Consider the following 23,692-nt stretch of genomic DNA (forward strand, 5'->3'; position numbering starts at 1 on the left):
GCAGTGGTCAGTAGGGCTGGGCGATATGATAAATATGAGAAATATATGATGATATTTAAAGACGATATGTTCACGATACATGATATTCAGCGCAACTTTGATCATGCAGACAAAATTCATGAGTAGCTGCGTCCAGTCGCTCTCCGATACTAAGCCCAGTGATTGCTGTGATCTACTCCATCTAATTAAACGGACTAATTACACTCTGACGCTCTGACGATATCCACAATGAACTGAGAGAAGCATTTTGTGTATCACGATAATTGATTAATTGATTACGTTTCAATAAAATATGGCCATATTGGCCACCCTGAGTAGTCAGTACCAACCAATAGTGCTCCAAGGAAGGGCAACCGCTGAACCAGCAACAGGGTCGGTCATAGGGTCATGGCTCATTGTGCGGCCCCTACAGGTCCAATTAGGTATACATTAACCATTATAAGTTTAACCACTATGAATTATTTAGTATATACTGTAAATTGTAGTTAACACTATGAATTATTCAGTATCCTCTATAAAGTATTCAGTATCTACTATGAATTATTTACTATCCACTATGAATTGTTTAGTATCTACGGTGAATTGTAGTTAACACTATGAATAATTCAGTATCCTCTATGAATTATTCAGTATCCTCTATAAATTATTCAGTATCTACTATAAAATATTTAATATCTACTATAAAGTATTTAATCTACTATGAAGTATTATATTATATTATTTTTTATATTTATTTTTACTGTAAATTTAGTACTGAACCAGCAACAGGGTCAGTCATAGGGTCATGGCTCATTGTGCGACCCTTACAGGCCCATTTAGGTATGCATTAACCATTATAAGTGCCTTCACCAAGGACCTACAATCCAAACAGGATGGATCTCCAACATTTTGAAAGGGTTCATCATTTTCAGCATCGCTTTTATGAATTTTGAACGTCATGGTAACCTCATGTTCCTTGTTAAATTGCAGGTGGCTGGCCATCCGGCTGGAGTTTTTGGGTAATCTGGTGGTGTTTTTCTCTGCACTGTTTGCCGTGTTATCTCGAGATTCTTTGGACAGTGGCATGGTTGGACTCTCCATCTCCTATGCTTTAAATGTAAGGCCACATCCTTCAACTCTCAGGCATTACTGTAGTGTCCCAGAGAGTTTTCAGTATACTGTTATATACAGATATATTATATACATACAGAGGAAATATACTGTGTTTTAGCAGGGTGAGACTGGTGACAGTCTAAGTTCAGTGTTTGCTAGCATCATTAGCCTAGCATCTCCCTTTGTAAACACATGCATTGGACCACTGACCCCCAATGCAATTGATCGAGACACATGTTTGGTATGTGAATTCTGAAGGCTGCAGTGCATTAGCCACCACTGAGCCGGCCTGCTGAGCTGATTCGTTTCTCGGGTCAAATCTGGGTCTTTAACATGAAAGCTTTCCGGGTTTGTGCGGGAAACATGTTGACGCTCCTGTGCTCTTTTTTCTTGTGTGTTTATTAGGTGACTCAGACTCTGAACTGGCTTGTAAGAATGACTTCAGAGCTGGAGACCAACATTGTGGCAGTGGAGAGGGTCAGCGAATACACAGAGATTGACAACGAGGTACACATCTGAGTTATATCTGAGAAGAGCCACCTCACATGCAGAGTTCACCAAATGAGTAAAGAAATAGTGAGACTAGTGAGCATGTGATTTCTCCCTCACTCAGCTGATACAGCACCGGACAGGGTTGATAAATAACTGGCTATTTCAGTATATTGGCAGCAATGTGGATCAGTGTTATTCAGTATCCTCTTTGCATTATTTTGTATCCACTATGAGTTATTCAGTATCTGCTGTGAATAGTAGTTACCACTATGAAATATTAAGAATCTACTATGATTTATTTAGTATCTACTGTGATTTATTTAGTATCTACTGTGAATTATTTAGTATCCACTATGAATTATTTAGTATCTACTGTGAATTATTTAGTATCCTCTATGACGTATTTAGTATCTACTGTGAATTATTTAGTATCCTCTATGACGTATTTAGTATCTACTGTGAATTATTTAGTATCCACTATGAATTATTTAGTATCCACTATGAATTATTTAGTATCTACTGTGAATTATTTAGTATCCACTATGAATTATTTAGTATCTACTGTGAATTATTTAGTATCTACTGTGAATTATTTAGTATCCACTATGAATTATTTAGTATCTACTGTGAATTATTTAGTATCCACTATGAATTATTCATTATCCTCTATGAAGTATTTAGTATCTACCATGAATTATTTAGTATCCACTATGAATTATTCAGAATCTACTATGATTTATTCAGTATCTTTTATGAAGTATTTAGTATCTACTATGAAATATTTAGTATCCACTATGAATTATTTAGTATCTACTATGAATAATTTAGTATCTACTATGAATTATTTAGTATCCACTATGAATTATACAGAATCTACTATGATTTATTCAGTATCCTCTATGACGTATTTAGTATCTACTATGAATTATTTAGTATCCACTATGAATTATTTAGTATCTACTATGAAGTATTTAGTATCTACTGTGAATTGTAGTTAACACTATGAATATTTCAGAATCCTCTATAAAGTATTTAGTATCTACTATGAAGTATTTAATATCTACTATGAATTATTTAGTATCTACTATAAATAATTTAGTATCTACTATGAAGTATTTAGTATCTACTGTGAATTTTAGTTAACACTATGAATAATTCAGTATCCTCTGTACATTATTCAGTATCTACTATAAAGTATTTCATATCTACTATGAAGTATTATATTATTATATTATTATTATATACTATGAATTATTTAGTATCCACTGTGAATTGTAGTTAACATTATTAATAATGCATTATCATTTATGAAGTATTTAGTATCTACTATGAATGATTCAGTATCAAATATAAATCATTCAGTATCCAGTATGAATAATTTGGCATACCCTATGCATTATTCTTTATCTACTATGAATTGTTCAGCATCCACTGGGAAATTACCACTATGAATTATTCAGTGTCTGCTATGAATGTTTTGGTATACACTATGAATTATTTAGCATCCTCTATGAATTCTTAAGTATCTACTATAATTTATTCAGTATCCACTATGAATTATTTGGTATACCCTATAAACACTATTTAGTGTTTCCTATGAATTATCAATAACCACTATTATTATTCATTTACATTTATGGCATTTAGCAGACGCTCTTATCTAGAGCGACTTACAAAGGGTACTCATATTACAGAGGTGGGCCAATGTAGTATTAGGAGTCTTGCCCAAGGACTCTTATTGGTGTAGCGCAGCACAATCACCCAGACCGGGAATCGAACCCTGGTCTCCCACATGATGTTGTTGTAACACAATGGTAGGTGGTGCTGTTATCTGTCGCGCCACACCAACCACAGAAAGCATTATTCAGAAAGCACTATTAATTATTGTCCAATATAAATGATTTAGTATCTTTTACAAGTCATTCAATGCTAATATGAAATATGTATGTAGTGGTTAACCCCGGTTATCTTTTTTGGTTCCCTCTTTAGGCTGCATGGATCACAAACAAGCGTCCCCCAGACGACTGGCCCTCTCAAGGGAAGGTCCGTTTTGAGGACTACAAGGTCAGATACCGGCCGGAGCTGGAGCTGGTCCTGCACGGGGTAACCTGCGACATTGACAGCACAGAAAAGGTACGAGCCTGTATATAGATTCGTTGCCAGCAATGTGTTACCTCAATCAAAACCATATACCAGTCAGACCTCAAGAGCTGGCCAAAGTGTCAACAGACCTCTGAGCGTAATGACACAGTCCAGAAAGCATGAGGAGATTTTTAATGTAAGAGCGCGGTGAGAGGGGCTTTGCACTGTTTTCAATCAACAAGAGAAATGAAAGGTGACGAAAAAGAGAGAGAGAGGAGGGAGCTTTGACATGTGATCCTTGTAGATCATTGCAGATAAATAACAAGCTCTAAATTTGTGGAGCTGTCTGAGGAAGAGGTAGTGATGTCAAGCTCCAAAAGGTGTTAATGCCACGGTGGCGGCTTAGAGCTCCTTTAGAGCATCAGAGCTAAAGCCGAACGGTGAAACTGGGGTCACATCCCATTGAAGGGTAAGTCAGAAATTGCTTCTGCACTGAAAGTCACCTAATACACCATTAAGCTCTCTGTACTGGCTCTTGTGGGGCTAGACGTGATCTCGAGAGGCACTAAAAGAATGTAGATGAGGATGGTGTCGATTTTTAAAATTAAATTATTTATTCATATAAGTCCTTGTTCTTTTAAAGATGCCATTAAACGCATCAATTGAGTATTTGCATCTATAATTAATGCATAAATATTAAAAGTAGGACATTGCTCGGGGTGAAAAATAATCAGATGTGGCATAACAAGCCCATTTACCAGCCTGTTATTTAAAAAAGACAATAAGCTCACCTCTGATTGGCTGGTTTACAGCTCCGGCAATGGCTCACCGAACACTGTCATTATTCCCAAGTCTTACCGAATAGTGCCGCTGTCCTCTCGCTGAGTGTGATGCGCTGTTAGCAAACTGAAGAGACAGTGGCCAGTTCAACCAGTCTTACCAGTAAAACAATAAGCTGGTCTTTTCCCCACAGATGTGTCTTTAGCTCCAGTTTGGTTCATCTGAGGTGGTCCAGTTTGTTTTGGAGGAAGTGGATGATGGAGAGAAGAGATGAGAGAAAAAGCTGGCTAGCTGGTGGTCTGGAGGTGATGAGCTGCTCTCTAGTATCAGCAACACCATATTTTCCCAAAGCCGCCATCACTGAGGCTTGAGTCGCCCCTCTAACTTCTGTGAATATCGCTGTAGGGTTGCCAGTTCTTGTAAAAATCTCCTGCCCTGACTTAAAACCTTGTTGAATATTGGTGTTCTCATTAAAATGAGTGTTATAAATATTCAAGCTAGAAAAAGTAAGTGGACCAAATGGGCATGAAAAGCGCAAACCTGGCAACCGAAGAAAACTGCCATCACTTATTTGATCTTTTGTGCATCTTCAGCATTTGTCCTTCATCAGTAACCAGCTCATCCAGGTGCAACAATGTTTTTTTTTGCACATTGTTTTTTTAAAGATGCTCCAACTTTTCCAAAATTCACTTAAAGTTGCTCATAAAAACAGAGAGAACTTGATGTACCGCATCGCTCCTTTAATCTTTTAACACGCCAGCTTGCTTCTGCTGTCCCAGTGTGAAGAGCAGACGTGGGCTTTCTGCAGTGGTTCGTATTTCAGTAACAGAACAGAGAAGATTGTCAAGCTAAAAGGACAGCTGACAGGTTTGACAGCGCTGTAAATGGGAAAGCACGGAAGCCTCCAGACGCCCTGTACCCGACACATCCGCAGTTCAAGCTACTTTCCATCTGGAACATGTTTTAATGTAGCTGCCAACACTCCCACTTCTCCTTATTCTGCTCTGGTTGTGTAATATCTCAGTTTCTACCTCATCTTCAGCAGCGTGTCCAAACCACCGTCCATGCTCAAGTGACCAAGAAGGTTCTGTCTGAATGGATTCACTTTCATAAGTTCACACCTTCAGTGGGATGGATATAGCCATGGCTTTTTTCCAGTGTGTGAACCTCCAGTCACAACTGGAAAACTGAGAGCGCTCTCATTGGTCTTGAGGATTTATGCAGAGTCTGAGTCAGGTGCTTTAATGTGACTCAGATCTGATATTTTCAGGGCCGGATGGACATGTCAAATCTGGTCTTACCAAATCAGATTTGAGTCACTTTTCATATGTGGTCCAAGATCGAATTCAGAAATGTCTGCGAATCATGGCCATGAGACACTTTGACAAGAACCAGTTCTAGATTGTTCTAGATTACATGGTTTAGAACATCTCCAAAAAATCAGGCAGGTCTTGTGGGGTGTTGCAAAACAACCCCAAGGAAATGAATCTTCTTTGGGTTTCTGGTCACTGCAGTTTTTCTTAATCTGTCAGACTTATGACGGACTTGTTTTTTCAGATTGGTATTGTGGGTCGAACCGGAGCAGGAAAGTCCAGCCTGACCAACTGTCTGTTCCGCATCATTGAGGCAGCCGAAGGTCGAATCCTCATAGATGGGGAGGACATCGCCACCATGGGGCTCCATGACCTCAGAAGCAGACTGACCATCATTCCACAGGTAGAGAATGCACATGACATTTATATACCATAGGAAGTTCAAGGCATTTCACAGTTAGAAGAGCACAGTTAGAAGAGCACAGTTAAAAGAGCACAGTTAAACGAGCATAGTTGGAAGAATCCAGTCTGATAAACCGTGTATATTTTGAAGTGCACATTTTAAAGAGCACAGTTAGAAGAGCACAGTTAGAAGAGCACATTTTAAAGAGCACAGTTAGAAGAACACATTTTAAAGAGCACAGTTAGAAGAGCACAATTAGAAGAGCACAGTTAGAAGAGCACATTTTAAAGAGCACAGTTAGAAGATCACATTTTAAAGAGCACAGTTAGAAGATCACATTTTAAAGAGCACAGTTAGAAGAGCAAAGTTAGAAGAGCACATTTTAAAGAGCACAGTTAGAAGAGCAAAGTTAGAAGAGCACATTTTAAAGAGCACAGTTAGAAGAGCACAGTTAGAAGATCACATTTTAAAGAGCACAGTTAGAAGAGCACAATTAGAAGAGCACAGTTAGAAGAGCACAGTTAGATGATCACAGTTAGAAGATCACATTTTAAAGAGCACAGTTAGAAGAGCAAAGTTAGAAGAGCACATTTTAAAGAGCACAGTTAGAAGAGCAAAGTTAGAAGAGCACATTTTAAAGAGCACAGTTAGAAGAGCAAAGTTAGAAGAGCACATTTTAAAGAGCACAGTTAGAAGCCAGTGGCATACAGTGTAAACTCATTAGCGGGCCTCACTGCGGGAGACCTTGAGAGCACAGCCAGCTTTTTTTAACCAGCTGTAAACAACCCACTCTTCTCTCAGGATCCAGTGCTGTTCTCCGGGACTCTGCGGATGAACCTCGACCCGTTCGAGAAGTTCAGCGATGAGGAGATCTGGACAGTCTTACAGCTGGCTCACCTGAAGGAGTATGTTGGGAGTCTGGCAGCAGGACTGCAGCACGAGGTCGCAGAGGGAGGAGAGAATCTCAGGTGGGATGTTTAGTAATGAGGATGTCAGGCCTGCACATCTCACTGCTCAACAGTTTAACAGTAGCTGTAGATGGTTTATATGGGAGCAGATGCTGAATATTATACTGAAACTTTGTATTATGAAAATGGTATGGCAATTATTATGGCACTTATCACTGTCTAAACACCAAGGACTGGTTTCCTGGGGACTAATTAAGTCTACTGTTGGACTAAATTGCAGTGGCATTGAAGAATATGTCATGGAAATTGGTCCTTAGAAACGTTTTTTTAGATTTTTTTATACCTTAGTTAATAGTTAATATGATTAGAGCATTTCTAGCTATGTGACCCCCAGTTTATTGACCACTCTCATACAGATTAATTAGCTTCACCCTGTTTAAAAGTCTTATAGACAAGCCCTCAGTTACCTGTGGATTTTTCATGTCTCCAGTCATTACAGCCAACCTTTCTGTCATGTGGAGTTCTTGGCACACGGAAAGACTTGAAGATGCATCATGTTGGAAGCTGTTGCAGTCCTAGGTTTATGCCTGCTATGTTTTCTGTAGCCATATGTTCTCTAGACTCCAGGTTTTCGGTCTGAAAATAGCAAGGTGAAGTGTGGAAGTGGGTTTGACATGGAGAGATGACACTTATTTCCGAGGCTGGGAGAAGTCCTGTACCATTGAATGCAGAGTTATGTAACCCATGTGCTGTTGTTCACAGTGTGGGCCAGAGGCAGCTGCTGTGTCTGGCCAGGGCTCTGCTCCGGAAGTCCAAGATCCTGATCCTGGACGAAGCCACGGCCGCCGTGGATCTAGAGACAGACGACTTGATCCAGACCACCATCCGCAGAGAGTTCTCCCACTGCACTGTGCTCACCATCGCCCACCGCATCAACACCATCCTGGACAGCTCACGGTAGGTTGCTTGACTGAGTTTAGATGATGCGTCCACTGCATCTCTTTCAAACTGGAACCTGAGGAACCTTCAATGACCCATGAGAAGACCTTTCAGAGAAGGTCTTGGGATTTCTGGAGAGCAGTTTTTAATGTCTTGATTGTATCGACAAGTTCTCCCATTGGTTAGGTCTTCAGGAGCTGGACTGAAGGCCCTACATGCCAGATTCACATCAATTAGGACATGACAGTGCAATCAGTCAGTCTGGATTTGGTCTACAGTTTATGGGATGACTTTTAAGAGACTTTAGACCTTCTTGAAGTCTGAGGTGTTTCACAGGCTGGGAATACAAGCTGTTGCCAGCAAATTCGGCTCATTTTAGCATGTAGTTGTGGGTGAAAATGTGGCAAAGTATTCATTTTAGGAGAAGTGAGGTTTCTGAAAGACCTGGCAACCCTGGTTTTACAGACTCTTTAAAAGAGTTACTCTAAAACTCCCACAGAAACGAACACCTTTGTAGAGTCGAGATCTTTCTGCCATGTTTTCACATTTATGGTCCAACCTGAAGGCCTAGCTCAAACAGTCATAGCTCACCACGGCTTTTAAAGGTACCCAACTTTAAGAAGGGCACCAATGTAATCCGTGACATGAGTCAGAGAGCTTTTTTTGGGGTTTGTAACGCTCCGTATTGCTACAGGCTGTCTGCTCCAACAGATCTGCTTAGCTTTATTACTTGAGCACTGATATTACCTAGCCTCTCCTCACCCACTTAACGACTCAAGAAAAGGAGTGTTCAACAATAGCTAGTGTGTCAAAGAGGGAGGCATAGAGCACTAATGGCTCTTCTGCCTGTACCGAACTGCCCAGCAGCATCTGTGACAGTCCAGGCTGGTATAGTTTGGCCAACATTCAGAAAGCCTGTGTTTTGTACTGAGAGCAGAGCCGTCCTATAAGAAACCTGAAGCACACTTCACTCCTATTAACATACTGTACGTACTAATGGAGAGCAACACACTCGCTGAACTGTGAACCAACATCCCTGTGTGTGTGTGTGGTTGGGTGTGCGATGAGATGAGGCACAACAGGTTTAGCTAAGCAGGTAAAACATGACCCGATTTCCAGAAGACAGAGACCCCGTTTACACCCGATTATATCTGGATCAGGCCGAGCAGCTGTTATAGCAGCTTAAAGGCATTCCAGCTCTCCAAGACACATTCCTCCAAAACTCCCACCCAGTACAACCAAAAGCCCTCCAGTACAACCAAAAGCCCTCCCAGTACAACCAAAAGCCCTCCAGTACAACCAAAAGCCCTCCAGTACAACCAAAAGCCCTCCCAGTACAACCAAAAGCCCTCCAGTACAACCAAAAGCCCTCCCAGTACAACCAAAACCCCTCCCAGTACAACCAAAAGTCCTCCAGTACAACCAAAAGCTTTCCCAGTACAACAAAAACCTCCTCCCAGTACAACCAAAAGCCCTCCCAGTACAACCAAACCCCCTCCCAGTACAACCACAACTCATCCCAGTATAACCAAAACCCCTCCCAGTACAACCAAAAGCCCTCCCAGTACAACCAAAAGTCCTCCAGTACAACCAAAACTCATCCCAGTACAACTAAACCCCCTGCTAGTATAACCAAAACCCCTCCCAATTTAACTGAAACTTCTCCAAGTACAACCGAAACCCCTCCCAGTACAACCAAAAGCCCTCCCAGTATAACTGAAACTCCTCCCAGTACAACAAAAACCTCCTCCCAGTACAACCAAAACCCCTCCCAGTACAACCAAAACTCACCCCAGTACAACCGAAACCCCTCCCAGTATAACACAAACCCCTCCCAGTATAACTGAAACTCCTCCCAGTACAACAAAAACCTCCTCCCAGTACAACCAAAACCCCTCCCAGTACAACCAAAACACCTCCCAGTACAACCGAAACCCCTCCCAGTATAACTGAAACTCCTCCCAGTACAACAAAAACCTCCTCCCATTACAACCAAAACCCCTCCCAGTACAACCAAAACACCTCCCAGTATAACCAAAACCCCTCCCTCCCCTCCCAGTACAACCGAAACACCTCCCAGTATAACCAAAACCCCTCCTAGTACAACCAAACCTCCTCCCAGTATAACCCAAACCCCTCCCAATATAACTGAAACTCCTCCCAACACAACCGAAACCCCTCCTAGTATAACCAAAACCCTCCCAGTACAACCAAAACTCCTCCCAGTGCCACCAAACCTCCACCCAGTATAACCAAACCTCGGATCTTATCAGGATACAATCCAGATACTAGTGAGAGGAGGTTAGCAGGTGTAAACGGGGTCCTCCAGGTAACGGTGGTTTTGGGCTGGGCCTGGTTTTGATGAAAGCACTCTAGAGGCTGAACAGCACCAGCGCCCGTCTCGTGCTCCAGTGCTGACGCTGTGGCTGGTATTAACCCTCCCCTCCTTCACACAGGGTGATGGTTTTGGACGCGGGGAAGATAGTGGAGTTCGATTCCCCCAGTGCTCTGCTTAAGAAGCAGGGCCACTTCTTCGCCCTGGCCAAAGAAGCCGGGATCACATCGATACAGTACACAGCACTGTGAGCCCTACTGAGGCGGACACCCGGCGATCAGAACGAGGAAACGAGGAAGGTCTGATCCACGCTGTGCCCACCAGCAAGGACCCTAGCCCAGCTCTGCTGTGGGCAGACTGTGGCTGTACCTGCAGGTCACTCGAGAGCCTCCGTTCAACAAGTGACCTTCAGTGCTATAAAAGGAAGGACCTCACACTGCTTTCTGCTCACACTGGTCTCTTACCTGCTCTAATTTATACTGTGCCTTTAAAGAAATGAAGGAATCAAGAGGAATAGAATCTCTTTAGATTTTTTCTACTGTTGTTTGTTTGTTTATTTGTTTATTTGTTTGTGTGCATCTTATTATAATATTAATAAAGGTCTCAACATTTTTCATTCTCTTATATTTATTCCTTTTGAGCATAAGAGAGACGTAACAGCCACCTTCAGTCAAAGAGCATACATTATATTGACAAAAGTATTGGGACACCTGCTCATGCAGTGTTTCTTCTAAAATCAAGGCTATTAAAAAAGAGTTTTTCCAGGGAAGAAGGCTTTCTACTAGATTTTGGAGGATCACTGCTGTGAGGATTTGATTGAATTCGGCAACAACAGCACTGTTAATGAAGTCAGGATGTTCAGGATGCTGGATGATCTTCACCTCACCTCATCATCCCCAACTCAACCCAAACGAAACTATAATAGGTTGATGGTTATCTGCTCCTGCAGAAAGTCCTATTCGATTGGCAGCGCTTCTCCACAGGGACTAGACAAGCACAGGTGTAACTGAAATGACCTAAATGCATTCTTTAAAAGGGGTGTCTACAAACTTTTGGACATATAGTGTATGCGTACAATAAACGTGCTTAAAGCGAGCAGGGCCACTTTGTCACGCTTGGCTAACGTGCGAGTTCCGCTATATTTGCCAAATCGGAAAGCAATTTTGAAGAAGCAGTCAGTTGGAAAATTGAGCGTCTTCTGCAGCTTGTGATTCTTTATAGGTGCTCATAAAGCCGCGGCCTGTGGGGTTTTACCTTAAAACAGCAGCTTCAGAACCGCGGTGATGCTCCACTGACTGTAACAGGGAGAGTAGCGCCTCCCCATGCCCGCTCTGGGTTTGGCACGCTGGGTTCAACACAATAAACACATGTTTCTTTGACTTTTAGCTTGTCATCAAATGCACGTGTACAGCGTGTCCTTTAGCACGAATGACACTTCTTGAGTGGTGGGGGAGGGGGTGGGTGACTGGGGGATTTCCGTAGGGTTCTCTGGCTCATCTGATCTGACCCTTATACTGTACCTGCTAACAAACTGGACCGGGCAGAAACCTCCTCCCATACACCGCTGTACTGCGATCCGGTGGCGGTTTCTTCAGCAGGCTGGATCGTGAACAAATCACACATGTGGAGCGGTCAGAGTCGAGCTGTGAAGCGTCTGAATAATGAATTAAACAGGATGAAGAAACGTGGCCTTCGCTTCCGCTGCCGTTTCTGTATCGGCTGATCTGTCAACTGAAGCAAACTGGGGTTAATGAGTCAGTTCCGTCTGGGCTCCCTCTCTCACTTACTGCCGTCACGCCTCTCTCGCTCTCTTCCTTAAGGTGCAAGGTTGTCTTGAGGGTCCGGTCGCTCAGGAATTCGCTCAAAATCAAACATCTGCTGTTATTAGTATCAGCTCCCGCTCCGAGAACCCCTGTGGATCCATTCACAAAGATGTGAAAAGTATTGACCTTCATTACACATTCAGGTAGAAGTGAGTGGAGATACGAGGGTTTAACAGACTTCTATAGAAGCCTATAGAAGTATTAACTGAAGCTTTTTACTCCAGTAAAAGTGTAAAAGTACTGGTTTCAGAACCACTTCAAGTAGAAAAGTAATAGAGGGAAAACAAAGGCCAAAAGTTTAGGCCGCACCACAGGGGTCTATATTGCACTACCCCGCCTCCCCAAAAACCCATTTCTCTAAAAGTCATAATGAGGAGAATGTTCTATATTAATATTAATATCTGATATTATAATGTTCTATTAAAATGTTGAAAGTTCCAGTGGATTTTTTTTGGGGGGGGCACGTAGAATAAAAAAGCAGTGAGATCTTTGCTAGTTGGATCATGCCGTCAGCTTATGATTATCTGTAGGAGGGGGAGGGGAACTCCGAGTAGATCAGGAATGGGTGGAGTCAGGAATATAGATAGATGACAGGGCTAAAGGGGAGGTGGCAGGGTGGTGGAGGGTTGCACAGACTTGGTTATATTGGGAGGGGGTTCAGTTATACTGGGAGGGGTTTTGGTTGTGCTGGGAGGAGTTTCAGTTATATTGGGAGGGGTTTCGGTTATACTGGGAGGGGTTTCTGTTGTGCTGGGAGGAGTTTCAGTTATATTGGGTGGGTTTCGGTTATACTAAGAGGAGGTTTGGTTATACTGGGAGGAGGTTTGGTTATACTGGGATTGTACTGGAATGGCTTTTGTTTCTACTGGGAGGGATTTAAGTTTCTACTGGGGTTTTGGTTATACTATATTTTTACAACTAAAATGAAACCAGAATTCGAAATAAAATGAGAAAACCTGAGCCGATCGCTGGTTTCCGAGCCCCAGTGATACTGGTTTTACATTTCCTGCCAGTGTCATCTGCTGGCCTCCTGCTGAGTGTTCATACGCAACGTTCGGTTCCTCAAAATTGCTCGAATTTTCATTTCCGTGACCAGCATTCTCCCAGCACTGCGCTAAAACGTTCTCCCAGTGCAGTCAAAACCCCATTCCTGAGAGGCCTCCCATCACCTCCCTCCCACATATGAAAGCCAGGTCTGCTGCATGAAAGCCAGAGTTCCTCAGATCGTGTGGAAATGACCCATCTCCATGGAGACACAAGGGGTTTTCGTCAGGGGCCAAAGTGGGAAACACGGCTGATGGGAATGATGTGTTGTTTGCTGGGGATGAAAGAACAGCGTGCAGCCTTGACAATCTGTCCTCCAAAGATCTCCTCTCCTATCTGGTCCAGCCTTCACAGAGAGCCGTTTTGCATACAGCTGAACATCTCTAACCTGGTCCACACTGAGAAGCTCATATGTCTCCAGTAGTGAAGGCACCACACCGCTTTTCCTCTCCTGATTCTGAAACCAACCCAGTACTGTTTCTTTAGCCCTGAAATTTCCAGATGGACCTCAGAGCAAAGGTGCCAAAAGTATTGACCTTTGACTCTTTTAGGTAGAAGTGAGTGGAGATACGAGGGTTTAAAAGACTTCTATAGAAGCTGAAGTATCAACTGAAGCTTTTTGCTCCAGTAAAAGTGTAAAAGTACTGGTTTCAGAACCACTTCAAGTAGAAAAGTAAAAGTAATGGAAGGAAAACAAAGGCCGAAAGCTTAGGCCGACCACAGGGGTCTATAGTGCACTACCCCCCCCCCCCCCCCAAAACCCATTTCTCTAAAAGTCATAATGAGGAGAATGATCTATTAAAATGTTGATGTTAAAAATGTTGGGCTGCACTAGGCTCCTGTTTCAGCTGCAGATCTGCCCATTGAAAATGAAGCATTTCAGTAATATCAGCTCTATTAAAGGAGCGTCTCTGTGCTCTACTGAGCATTAACATGAGCTTCATGGAGGAAAATATGAGGAGTCGTTGTCTAGAAGTTCTGTAAAGCTGCAGAAAGTCAGACTTCAGAGGCGTGTGATCAATAAACTTTATTGGAATGTAAATGTGGGGCTCAGTCCGGACGTTTCACTGCAGGTCTCTTGAGTCTCTGCCACGGACACAGTCTTCATACTAGACTACAGACGTCTGCTGTGAGCTCGCTGGAGAGTGACGGGACGTGTGCAGGTGTGATGGATCTCTTATAAACCAATAGGGAGTCAGAATGGTGTGTGTTTATACTTCTCATCCAACCACGATCAAATTCTCCAGATGGAGAGATTTATCTGGAGAGGGTTTTTATTGATGACGAGCTGGAATGAAAACAAAGGGAAATGAAATAGGAGGAACGAGGCTGATTTTAAAATGTAAGGAGGAGAAAGTTCAGATAATTGGGTGAAAATATAAGAAGTAGAAGTAAAAAGTCCTGTAAAGTATAGATAACCAACATTTCTACTTAAGTAAGGTTAGAAAGTATTTGTACTTGGTTACTTGACACCTCTGCCTGGGACCCAATCCCATCCTGATGCAGCTTTCTAAGCCTCGAGAGGACATAGGTTCAATGCCCAGCGATACCACAGCCATCTGTAATCGGGAGTCCCAGAACAGAATTCACAAAAGCAGGCACTAGCTTTCACCACACACTCAAAAAGGGTTCTATAAAGCACTGAAAAAATGGTTCTTTGACTTCTAACCCTTTTGATGGGTTCTACACTCTTAAAGAAAACAGCTCTTCAGGGGTTCTTCATCAGTCTGTGTTCTTCTGTTGAACCACGGAAACTCAGGAGATTTCATTTGGTGCTTAAAGGGTTCTTCAGATTGGCGGAAAGCCTTTGTAGAGGGTTCTTTAGAGAGGTTCTTTATCGAAACATGGTTCTGATCTTTTTTTGTTATTTTTGAAAAATATTTGTTTAAATTATACATTTTTCTCTTTATTTGGTTCTCCCAATTTACCCACCCGCTCCTAGCTCCCCCTAACACTATATTTATATTTACATTTACATTTAAGGCATTTAGCAGATGCTCTTCTCCAGAGCGACTTACAAAGTGCTTTGCTATTTACCCAAGAAAAACCTCAGCTAGTTTAAATAGACTAAAAATCCAAAGATCCTCTAATCTTAGACTCTACTAAACACAAATCAATAAGGTGACCACTCTCAGAGGAGGAGGGTCTTCAGTCTGGGTTTGAAGAGAGCGAGCGTTGGACTCTGCTGTTCGGAAACCCAGGGGAAGTTCGTTCCACCACTTCGGTGCAGGACAGTAAAAAGTCTGGACGCTCGTCTTCTGTGGATCTTAAAGGATGGTGGGTAGAGCTGAGCCGTACTTGAAGCTGGAAGAGCTCTTGGTGCAGATCAGCTTTTGACCATCGCCATCAAGTACGGAGGGGCTGGCTGGTCCAGTCTTGGCTTTGTAGGCCAGAGTCAGGGGTCTGAATCTGAAGAGGGCAGCAGCTACAGGAAGCCAGTGAAGAGAGAACGCAGCAGTGGGGAGACATGGCTGAACACTAGCAGTTATCCCCACACTTGGAGGATAAGGACCTTGAAGCCAGCCACCGCCTCCTGTCAAACTGGAAAGCTCCGGGTCCCCAGCTCTACTACATAACTTAAGAGTGATGAGGGGAGAGAGAGAGCGCCCTCTACCCACCCGGAGACAACACAGCCACAAACTTGTGCTCACTCACACTCCGGCTGCTGATGGCAAACCCCCAGGCCATTGTGACAGGGCAGAGCCTTGGTTCCCGACTCTTTTCATGGTTCCATAAAAACATTACTGTCTACATTGTTAAAGAACCTTTAAGGTCGGCTTCTTTATATTTCTTTATAATGAATCTTCAAAAGCTTATTCTTCTGAAGAACAAAGATCAAAGGAAGCGAAGAGATCTTCCTTTAGTCTCACAGATCATCCTTTAAAAAAGCAAAAGCATGAATAGGAATATCAGCCGCGCTCTATTAGCGTTTATCGTTACTCTGATTAAACAGATCAATAAGAAGCTCCTCTGGAGGCAGATTCTGAGAGCCGATTGCCGGCGAGACCCGCGGTTCGATGGGGTTAATAACTGCTGAGCTGTTTTTAATTGAAGCTCTTCACCTAAAATGAGCATCTAAAAGTAGACTATCACACTCAGACTAGCCAAACACTCGACTACCCACTGAATACACACACACACACTCACACACAGCCCATACTGAAACTAATGCATACTAATATATTGATTCTTGCTGTTTACTGGGATATACGTCTGCCGTCTTCATATTTACAGTCTAGGACAGTTCTACATGCTAACCTTATCTGCTGTCTTGTAGTTTTTTTTTTTACTTAAATGCAGAAGACCCACATTCTGCATTTTCCCTGTATTTAAGTTCTATCAAGAGATCCTCTTCAGACATTTGAGTTATAACTACGTTGATTTTTACTCCACCAATATCTGTTACTGCATCTAAAGCAGTATTTCCACCTTAAACCAGCAGCTTCAGGATCATGCTGATGCTCAACTGACTGGAACAGGGGGAGAACAGTGTCTCCATCATTCCCACTCCGGGCCAGAACGCTGCTGCTACTGCACTATGGAGCTTTGGTGGTGGAGCTGCAGGTGAAGAACCTCTCTCCAGAACTTCTGTGTAGCCATATTCTCAAGTCATATTAGTGTAAAATCCTGCAGTATTACTCTACTGCCTCAGCCCATATGCTTCTCTACCTTCAGATCAAGCTTCTGGTGCTCTCAGCTTGTCCAGGAATGCATGTGTACAGCTGTCCATGAGGGGGCGCTCAAAGCTAGAATTGTATTTACTGCAGTGGAGTAAAAGTGAATTACACTCCACAACTGTAGGGGGGGCCCATGAGCACAAAATAACAATTCTCACATAATTCTGCTTTAAGACAGATATATGTAAATGACCTGTGTGCTGATTAGCTGCTTAGTATTGCATCTAATTTAAAATGTGCAAGTGGGTGGGGCTAAACTGCAGTAAGCAATGACATCACAAAAACAGTAAATGGAAAAGCAAGCTGTTCTTGTTGTAGTGTGTGCATATTCAGACTGCATATGCAAATGACAGCAAATTACCTCTATTTTGATTGGCTGCTTAGTGTCTTGCCACATTTAAGAGGCAGTCTGGGGGATCCAAGTGGCTCAACAGTCTAATACGCTTTCACTATGGCCCAAGGGTTGTAAGTGTGAATCCTGAGCCATGACAATTTGCCATCAGCAGCCGGGGTCTGAGAGAGCACAATTGGCTGTGGGTAGATGGCGCTCTCTCCCCTTAGCACTTTTAGGCGATGTTGGGTGGAACAGGCGTCTGTTAACTGCATCGGTGGCAGGTAAAAAAAAAGATGTATTGGAGGAGACGTGTGTTGAGTCCTTACCCATTGCTAGTGCTAGGGGGCGCTACGAACAGGTGGGCTAATTGGCAGAACCAGATGGGAAAAAATGTAGTCCATGCTGAAACCCTCCTTATAACTTCAGTGCAAGTGGGCGGGGCTAAACTGCTGTTTAAGCCCAATAGTTTTTTTACTAGTATTTCTAGTTTTACCCTTATTTTTCCACCCAATTATCCAAACCTCATTCATGTGAACCCCTCCTATCACTAGCAATTCCCCCAGCACCGCCTCCACCTTTTTCATCTGCAGCTGATGCAGCATTGCTAGGCATCCAGCTCGCTCTGAGGAAAGCTCAGCTCCCCAGCTACGATACAACAGCTAACAGATGGCGGTGCTGACCACCATCACACCAGGAGTGATGTGTGCAGGAGGACGTACCATCAACCCATCCCTGAGAGAGAGCAAGGCTGGTTGTGCTCTCTCTGACTCCGGCTGCTGATGGGTGATGATATGTTAAGTGTTGGATGCACAGCTAGTCGTCCCTGCAGGCAGCAGTGTGTCCTTGAAGGGATTGTCTGGCCTGTCCACATCATCCTCTTATTGATTTGAAAGAAGAAAATAAAGATTTAGGCCGTTTTTATGATGCTTTCAAGGTCACCTTTGGAAATTCCTTTGAATTCCACAGGTTTTAGTGATTGTTCGTGTTTACGGTGTAATTAGCCGCTGTCGCTGGGTTTGAAATGAAAATGAAGGTGTGCCATATCATTAAAGCGTGAGTGCTTTCAGGGTCTGAGTGTGAGCTCCAGCTCGAGTGGAATTCATTGAGCACACCTGTAGCTTGCCTTCAGAAGCCTTTCTATTCTTCTCCCCCTCTCTGGAGATGCATGATAAGTGTAAACTGTGGGAGAGCAAAATGCAAGCAGCAGCGAGAGCAGGAGCGAGAGTGTGAGCGCGAGAGCAAAAGAGAGAGGGGGGAGCTGAAGGAGGGGCAAACGTTCTCACAGATCTTTCATTTGGTGGCTGGATCAGACTCGGATGCACGGCTTGAACGCCAAGCAGCTCCACTCTTCACTTCGCGGTGAGTCCGGCAGGTACTGCTGTTTGCTTGTTTGTATGGCTGAATGGGGTCTTTTAGGATGGTGCTTTAGGAAGTCTGGGCGATGCATGGTCAGGGGTAGTTCTTGGCAAGTTTTACAACCACCTGTTTAGGGTTTTTTAGGGTTTTTTGGGTTTATAAGCAAATCCCAATGATGACAAAGTAAAAAATGCATGTCCTAATGGATAGCTTCTCAGTTGTTCTGAATACCCTCCTTTTTATGGGCAACTGTGCCTATTTAAGGATAATTATAAGCTTGGCTTTCATTCTCCAGCCTCCCTGAGCTTTGTTTTTTGGTCCGGTGTGAGCTCGGGCTCAGGTATGTGGTCTACTCTTAATAGGCTCCTGCCATTTGTAGGCATTCTCTCTCTGAAGGTGAATGACAGTTAAATGATGACCTGTGAGGGCAGTGGTGTGGACATTCGTGGAGCTTGAAGGAGCTTAAGACGTCTCCTCAGGATCATGGGGCGTGCTGCCTGCCTAGTGGGATCATGGTTGAGAAAACGTGTGATTATAGACAAAGCCCTAAGATGAGATATTTAGATATATGCTGGAATTGTCAAAACTCTCGCGTTCCTTTCCTCTCAAGGTTCTCGGACCCCCTCTGTGAGGCTTTTGCCGCAACAAGGCATCGAGACATCCAGGTCTAGGCGTCCGTTCGCCCGCCAGCATGAACGGATCTCTAGGGACGTTCCCGTTCTCCTGCAACACGAGCCCGAACTCGGCGCCTGACCTCTACATCAGCGTCACCAAGCAGGAACCCTACCACATCGCCATCCCCATGACCGTGTTCTACAGCGTCCTCTTCGTCTTTGGGGTCCTCTTCAACGGCGTGAGCATCCTGACCCTCCTCACCGACGCCCGCATGAAGGCCAGCGCCATCCAGCTCTATCTCCTCAGTCTGGTCCTGTCCGACATCCTCCAGCTCCTGACCATTCCCATCACTGTGTACCGCTACTACTGGGAAAGCTACCCCTGGAGACTCGGAGAGCCCTTGTGCAAGGCCTATTTCATGGTGCGCCAGATGTACTGCGCCACCACCAGCTGGGTGATCCTGGCATTTACGGCCGAGCGCTACGTGGCCATCTGCCACACCATGTGGTCCCTGTCCAGCCTGAGGAGGTCCCGTCTGCCGTGCCTCTTGGGCTGGATCTGGCTGCTGTCGTTGGGCTCCTCTGTGCCCTTTGCCATGGTCTACAGACATGCCCGGGCCTGCATCCTGGACTACGGGGCCACCTCGCCCGACAAGGTATTTGTGGTGTCTACCATGTGCGAGATGACCGAGGAGGAACCTTCTCCCGTCTACAAGGGAGCCCTGCTTCTGAGGGGCATCCTCTGCTTTCTGGTGCCGCTCATGTGCATCCTCGCGCTCTACGTCCTCATCATTGCCCACTTCCACTACAACAGCCGCCAGCGCACAGCCATGGGCATCACCAGAGCAGTCTCAGGAGGAGGCAACACCCAGTGCCTCCAGAACGGGAAGCTGCTTCTTCAGGAGAAACGGGCTTTGCGGCTCATGGGTGAGTTGCAGGAAAAGCGCATGTACACCATGTGTCCAAATATTTGTTGACACCCCTTCTAATGAATGCACTCAGCTCCTTTTTTTTACAGTTACACACAGCTGACATAGATGTGCAAATGCACACACACTCCAGCTTGTCTAGTCCTTGTAGAGAAGAAGTACTGCCAATAGAATAAGACTTACTAGAGCAGATGGGCATCATGCTGCCTAATGCAAGGCGTGGGCTATAGAGGGGTATAAAGGCCCCCAGCATTGAGGACCTGTGGAGCAATGGAAGAGCTGTGCTCTCTGGAATGATGGTGGTGGAGCTCCATCCAGTAGTTTTGGATTGGATGAGTTGTGGAAATTGAGGAACCTCCCTAATGCTGCTGATTGCCATCAAATCCTCACTGCAATGCTGCTCCACAATCTAGAAAGCCTTCTTAGTTACTCCAATAAAAGCAGGATACTCTTTTAATACCCTTGATTTCAGAAGAAACACAGACTAAGGAAAAGGTGTCCCAATACTTTTGTCCAGTGAGCGTAATAGCCTAGTTCCGCAGTCAACCCATCTTTCTCCGTCCTCCAGGTGCCGTGGTGGTGGCCTTCTTCATGTGCAACTTCCCTGACATCGCCTCCTCACTCATGCAAGTGTACGTGGACTCGTGGTCGGGGACGGTGCTGGCGGTCTACACGGTCCTCAAATCCTACCTATCGCTGCCTCTCTGGTACGTCAACAGCGCCCTGGACCCCATCCTCTTCTGCATCTCCTCCAACGTCTTCCGCAAGGCCTGCTGGAAGACCGTGGGTCCCCTCAGGCCTAGATGGCCTCATGTCTGCAGGCACAAGAGCCCTGCTTCGGTGACCAGCATGGCCAGTCAGAACTCCACGGGGGCAGCCAGCACGTCGGCCTGAGGTTCCTGCGCCTCCGTTGGACATTGGTTTGAGAAGCCATGGGGTTGAGAAGCAGGAGTACGTTTGTGGGGTCATTGTTTTTTTGACTGACCTGTAATTAGTGATGCTAATGCACGTGAAGTGGTTTGGGTGTTGTTTTGTTGGGTGTCTTAAGATTTGCTTCTTTGCTCCTCCTGGGGGTTTGCAGCCGTGCTGAGCTGATTATTGGTCAAAGCTGTAAAGCTGACAGATGTCAAACCAGCAGATACTGTCCATCTCCTCTCAACGAGGCCCTTGAAGGACAGTGGACTCTTGGATATTGCTTTTTTTTGGTTAGCTGCACTCATTGCTGTTGTCAGTGCTGTTATATTACAAAGGACGAGTAAGTGTTTACTTCAGCTTACAGTTTTTGCTTTTTAAATATGAATAATTTAATAATCGTGTATTATGCTGTGATGTGATTCAGTCCGGTCTTGCTTTGCTATAATGTGAAACAATGTGAACGTATAAAATAATGCTCAGCATTGAACTTTGAACATTTGTACATGCTCAGACCTTCACGGTTAACTACCTCTTGTGACCCATTGACATAAAAACGTTATTATATCGTACAAAAAGTTTATATTTTTAAAAAACAGAATTGCAAATGGAAGAAAAAATATTAAAACATGTTTAAATGTTGAAAATGTTGAAAAAAATCCATTTTTTAACAGTTCTGCATAATTATAATATAATAATTGTATGTGAACAGTCCTTTTAGTTGGGTTTTAGTGTAACATTGCCTCACTGTAGAGAAATCCACCAAATCTGAGTTCTTTACAGTGGCGGAGAATAAAACCAGGCAACAGTCGCCATGGCTATGTTTATTTTTTATTATATTATCCTAATTACAATATATTATTTACTATCCAAACCCACCGGTGGATATTCACATGTCTTCTGAGTTTTAGGTAAAATAGTGGGAAACCTACAAAACTATTGGGCACTATTTTGCCTTACTGCACCTGCACGTATCCCTCCACCTTAATCACTTTTAAAACATATTTTAATTATTTTTGTATTTCTAAAGAATGTTTTAGATAAAAGCCAACATATTCACAACCTTTTAGAGTCAGACTCTTCAGATGTCGGCATCCATTCACCTCCATCATAAACAATTCTGCCCTGGTTTCTGTAGAACAGAGCACTTCACACCAGACCCAGTCTGAACTGTAAAATTATGCTGAATTTGAGCAAAAAATTGAGTTTTTGAGTTTTTTTTACATATCAGGTGGCTTTGTTTGATTGCATGCGGTGTTTACTCCTAATGGCCATATATTTTTCCTTATTTCTGAGCTGTTTTCACTCTGGTTCTCTGCTCTGGTTCTCTGCTCTGGTTCTTTTACTGTTCACTGAATAAACTCTACAGGCACTCAAAGGCCGCTCCGGCCCCAGGTGTTTCTATACGTGGATCACGGACTACCCCTAGTGGTGGAACATAAACAGGCACCTTGTCCAGTGTCCAACAGTGCTGAATCTGAGTGAGGCATGCTTTCACAGCAGGGGCTGCTGAGGTCTTTCTGAGAGTCCTCAGAACGCTCAAACAGGGTAATTAATGATCATTATATGCGTTAACTGACTGACTGTAGTTCATTCAGCCTCAGTACAGGCCCTGAGAGGGTCCTGTGTAGTTCTGGTGGGGTCTACAAGTCTGAGACCACTAGCATGAAACAGTTCTTTTGCTCCTTATTTTGCAATTTAGACAAAAATGTACATTACAGCTTGTATTGTGATCAATAAAAGGAAATGTTATTTGAATACTATGTAGAATCCTGTGCTGAAGTGTGTTCCTGATGTGTCCTAGGCCCCAATTGGCTTTACTATGTCGACACAGCATAAGCGTAATGTCACAAATCCACATGCACTGTATATTTACTCTGAAATAATGCAGTCTTAAATATTTCTGCTTCTTTCTACGTCATTCAGTGCAGCCTAATGTTAATGTCCAAGGTCACTGTCACAGTAGATGTCAAAGTACAGCATCTACCATCAGAAAGAGATGGAGGGAGTGGGAGGTGTGGAAGGAGGAAACCCTAAAACCCTTACTGTCCAACAACAACAACAACAACATCAGGGCAAGACTCAAGATCCGTCTGTCCAAAGCACATTTCTCCTGAAGGCCTGATCTTTGTCCAGGTGCTCTCTGGTCCACCCTAACCCTAGTACTTATATGGTGTGGAGGTATGTGGCCTTGGACTGTATATATATTTATATATATATATATTATATCTTTGCATTTTTAGCCTATTCAAACTAGCTGGGTAAGAGCGTCTGCTAAATGACCTAAATGTAAATATATTTACATATATTATATATATATTTTTTGCATTATATTAAACATTTATAATAACATATTACACGTGAACTGACCGTTGTTCACTCCTAATAACTGCCTGGTTAACATGGTTAATTTTGGGGGTTAAAAGTTATGAACTATTATTAATAATGTAATGAAATTGAGGCATTTGAGATTATATATATATTATATTATATAGAATTTTACAAATCTTAGTAATCAAGTGACTTGTCAATGTATGTGAGCCAAGAGGCCAAGAGGCTTAAATAAAATAAAATAATAATATAATAAAATTAGTCTCCTTTTAATAGAGCCTAACAGGAGCATATATATATATATATATATATATATATATATATATAT

General features: G+C 43.3%; 2 protein-coding genes across 3 annotated transcripts in view; both read left to right on the plus strand.

Annotated features, from left to right (window-relative positions):
• LOC140547098 (ATP-binding cassette sub-family C member 2-like) overlaps nt 1-10,956 on the plus strand; it is a 48,962-nt gene extending 38,006 nt beyond the window's left edge. The window contains exons 26-32 of the mRNA XM_072670625.1: nt 970-1,096; nt 1,498-1,599; nt 3,574-3,717; nt 6,004-6,162; nt 6,964-7,130; nt 7,833-8,027; nt 10,466-10,956. Coding sequence (XP_072526726.1) covers nt 970-1,096; nt 1,498-1,599; nt 3,574-3,717; nt 6,004-6,162; nt 6,964-7,130; nt 7,833-8,027; nt 10,466-10,595 — 1,024 coding nt within the window. The 3' untranslated portion in view covers nt 10,596-10,956. The remainder of the gene's footprint in view (nt 1-969; nt 1,097-1,497; nt 1,600-3,573; nt 3,718-6,003; nt 6,163-6,963; nt 7,131-7,832; nt 8,028-10,465) is intronic.
• Nucleotides 10,957-18,413: 7,457 nt separating this feature from the next.
• Nucleotides 18,414-22,770, plus strand: LOC140546814 (neurotensin receptor type 1-like). 2 transcript variants are annotated; one of them, XM_072670225.1, is made up of 3 exons: nt 18,414-18,594; nt 19,189-20,119; nt 20,690-22,770. In XM_072670225.1, the coding sequence occupies exons 2-3, from the start codon at nt 19,270-19,272 to the stop codon at nt 21,013-21,015; spliced, it is 1,176 nt and encodes a 391-aa protein (XP_072526326.1). In that variant the 5' UTR covers nt 18,414-18,594; nt 19,189-19,269; the 3' UTR covers nt 21,016-22,770. The 2 variants fall into 2 exon arrangements, with proteins under 2 accessions (XP_072526326.1, XP_072526325.1); XM_072670224.1 differs by having other exon boundaries at nt 18,414-18,581.
• Nucleotides 22,771-23,692: the final 922 nt, after the last annotated feature.

The sequence above is a fragment of the Salminus brasiliensis genome, chromosome 24, assembly GCF_030463535.1.
Source record: "Salminus brasiliensis chromosome 24, fSalBra1.hap2, whole genome shotgun sequence".
NCBI lineage: Eukaryota > Metazoa > Chordata > Actinopteri > Characiformes > Bryconidae > Salminus > Salminus brasiliensis.

Coding starts and splice junctions, on each gene's coding strand:
- LOC140546814 (XM_072670225.1), top strand. CDS start 19,270: ATGAACGGATCTCTAGGGACGTTCCCGTTCTCCTGCAACACGAGCCCG. Junction 20,120..20,689: donor ACGGGCTTTGCGGCTCATGG/GTGAGTTGCAGG, acceptor TCCGTCCTCCAG/GTGCCGTGGTGGTGGCCTTC.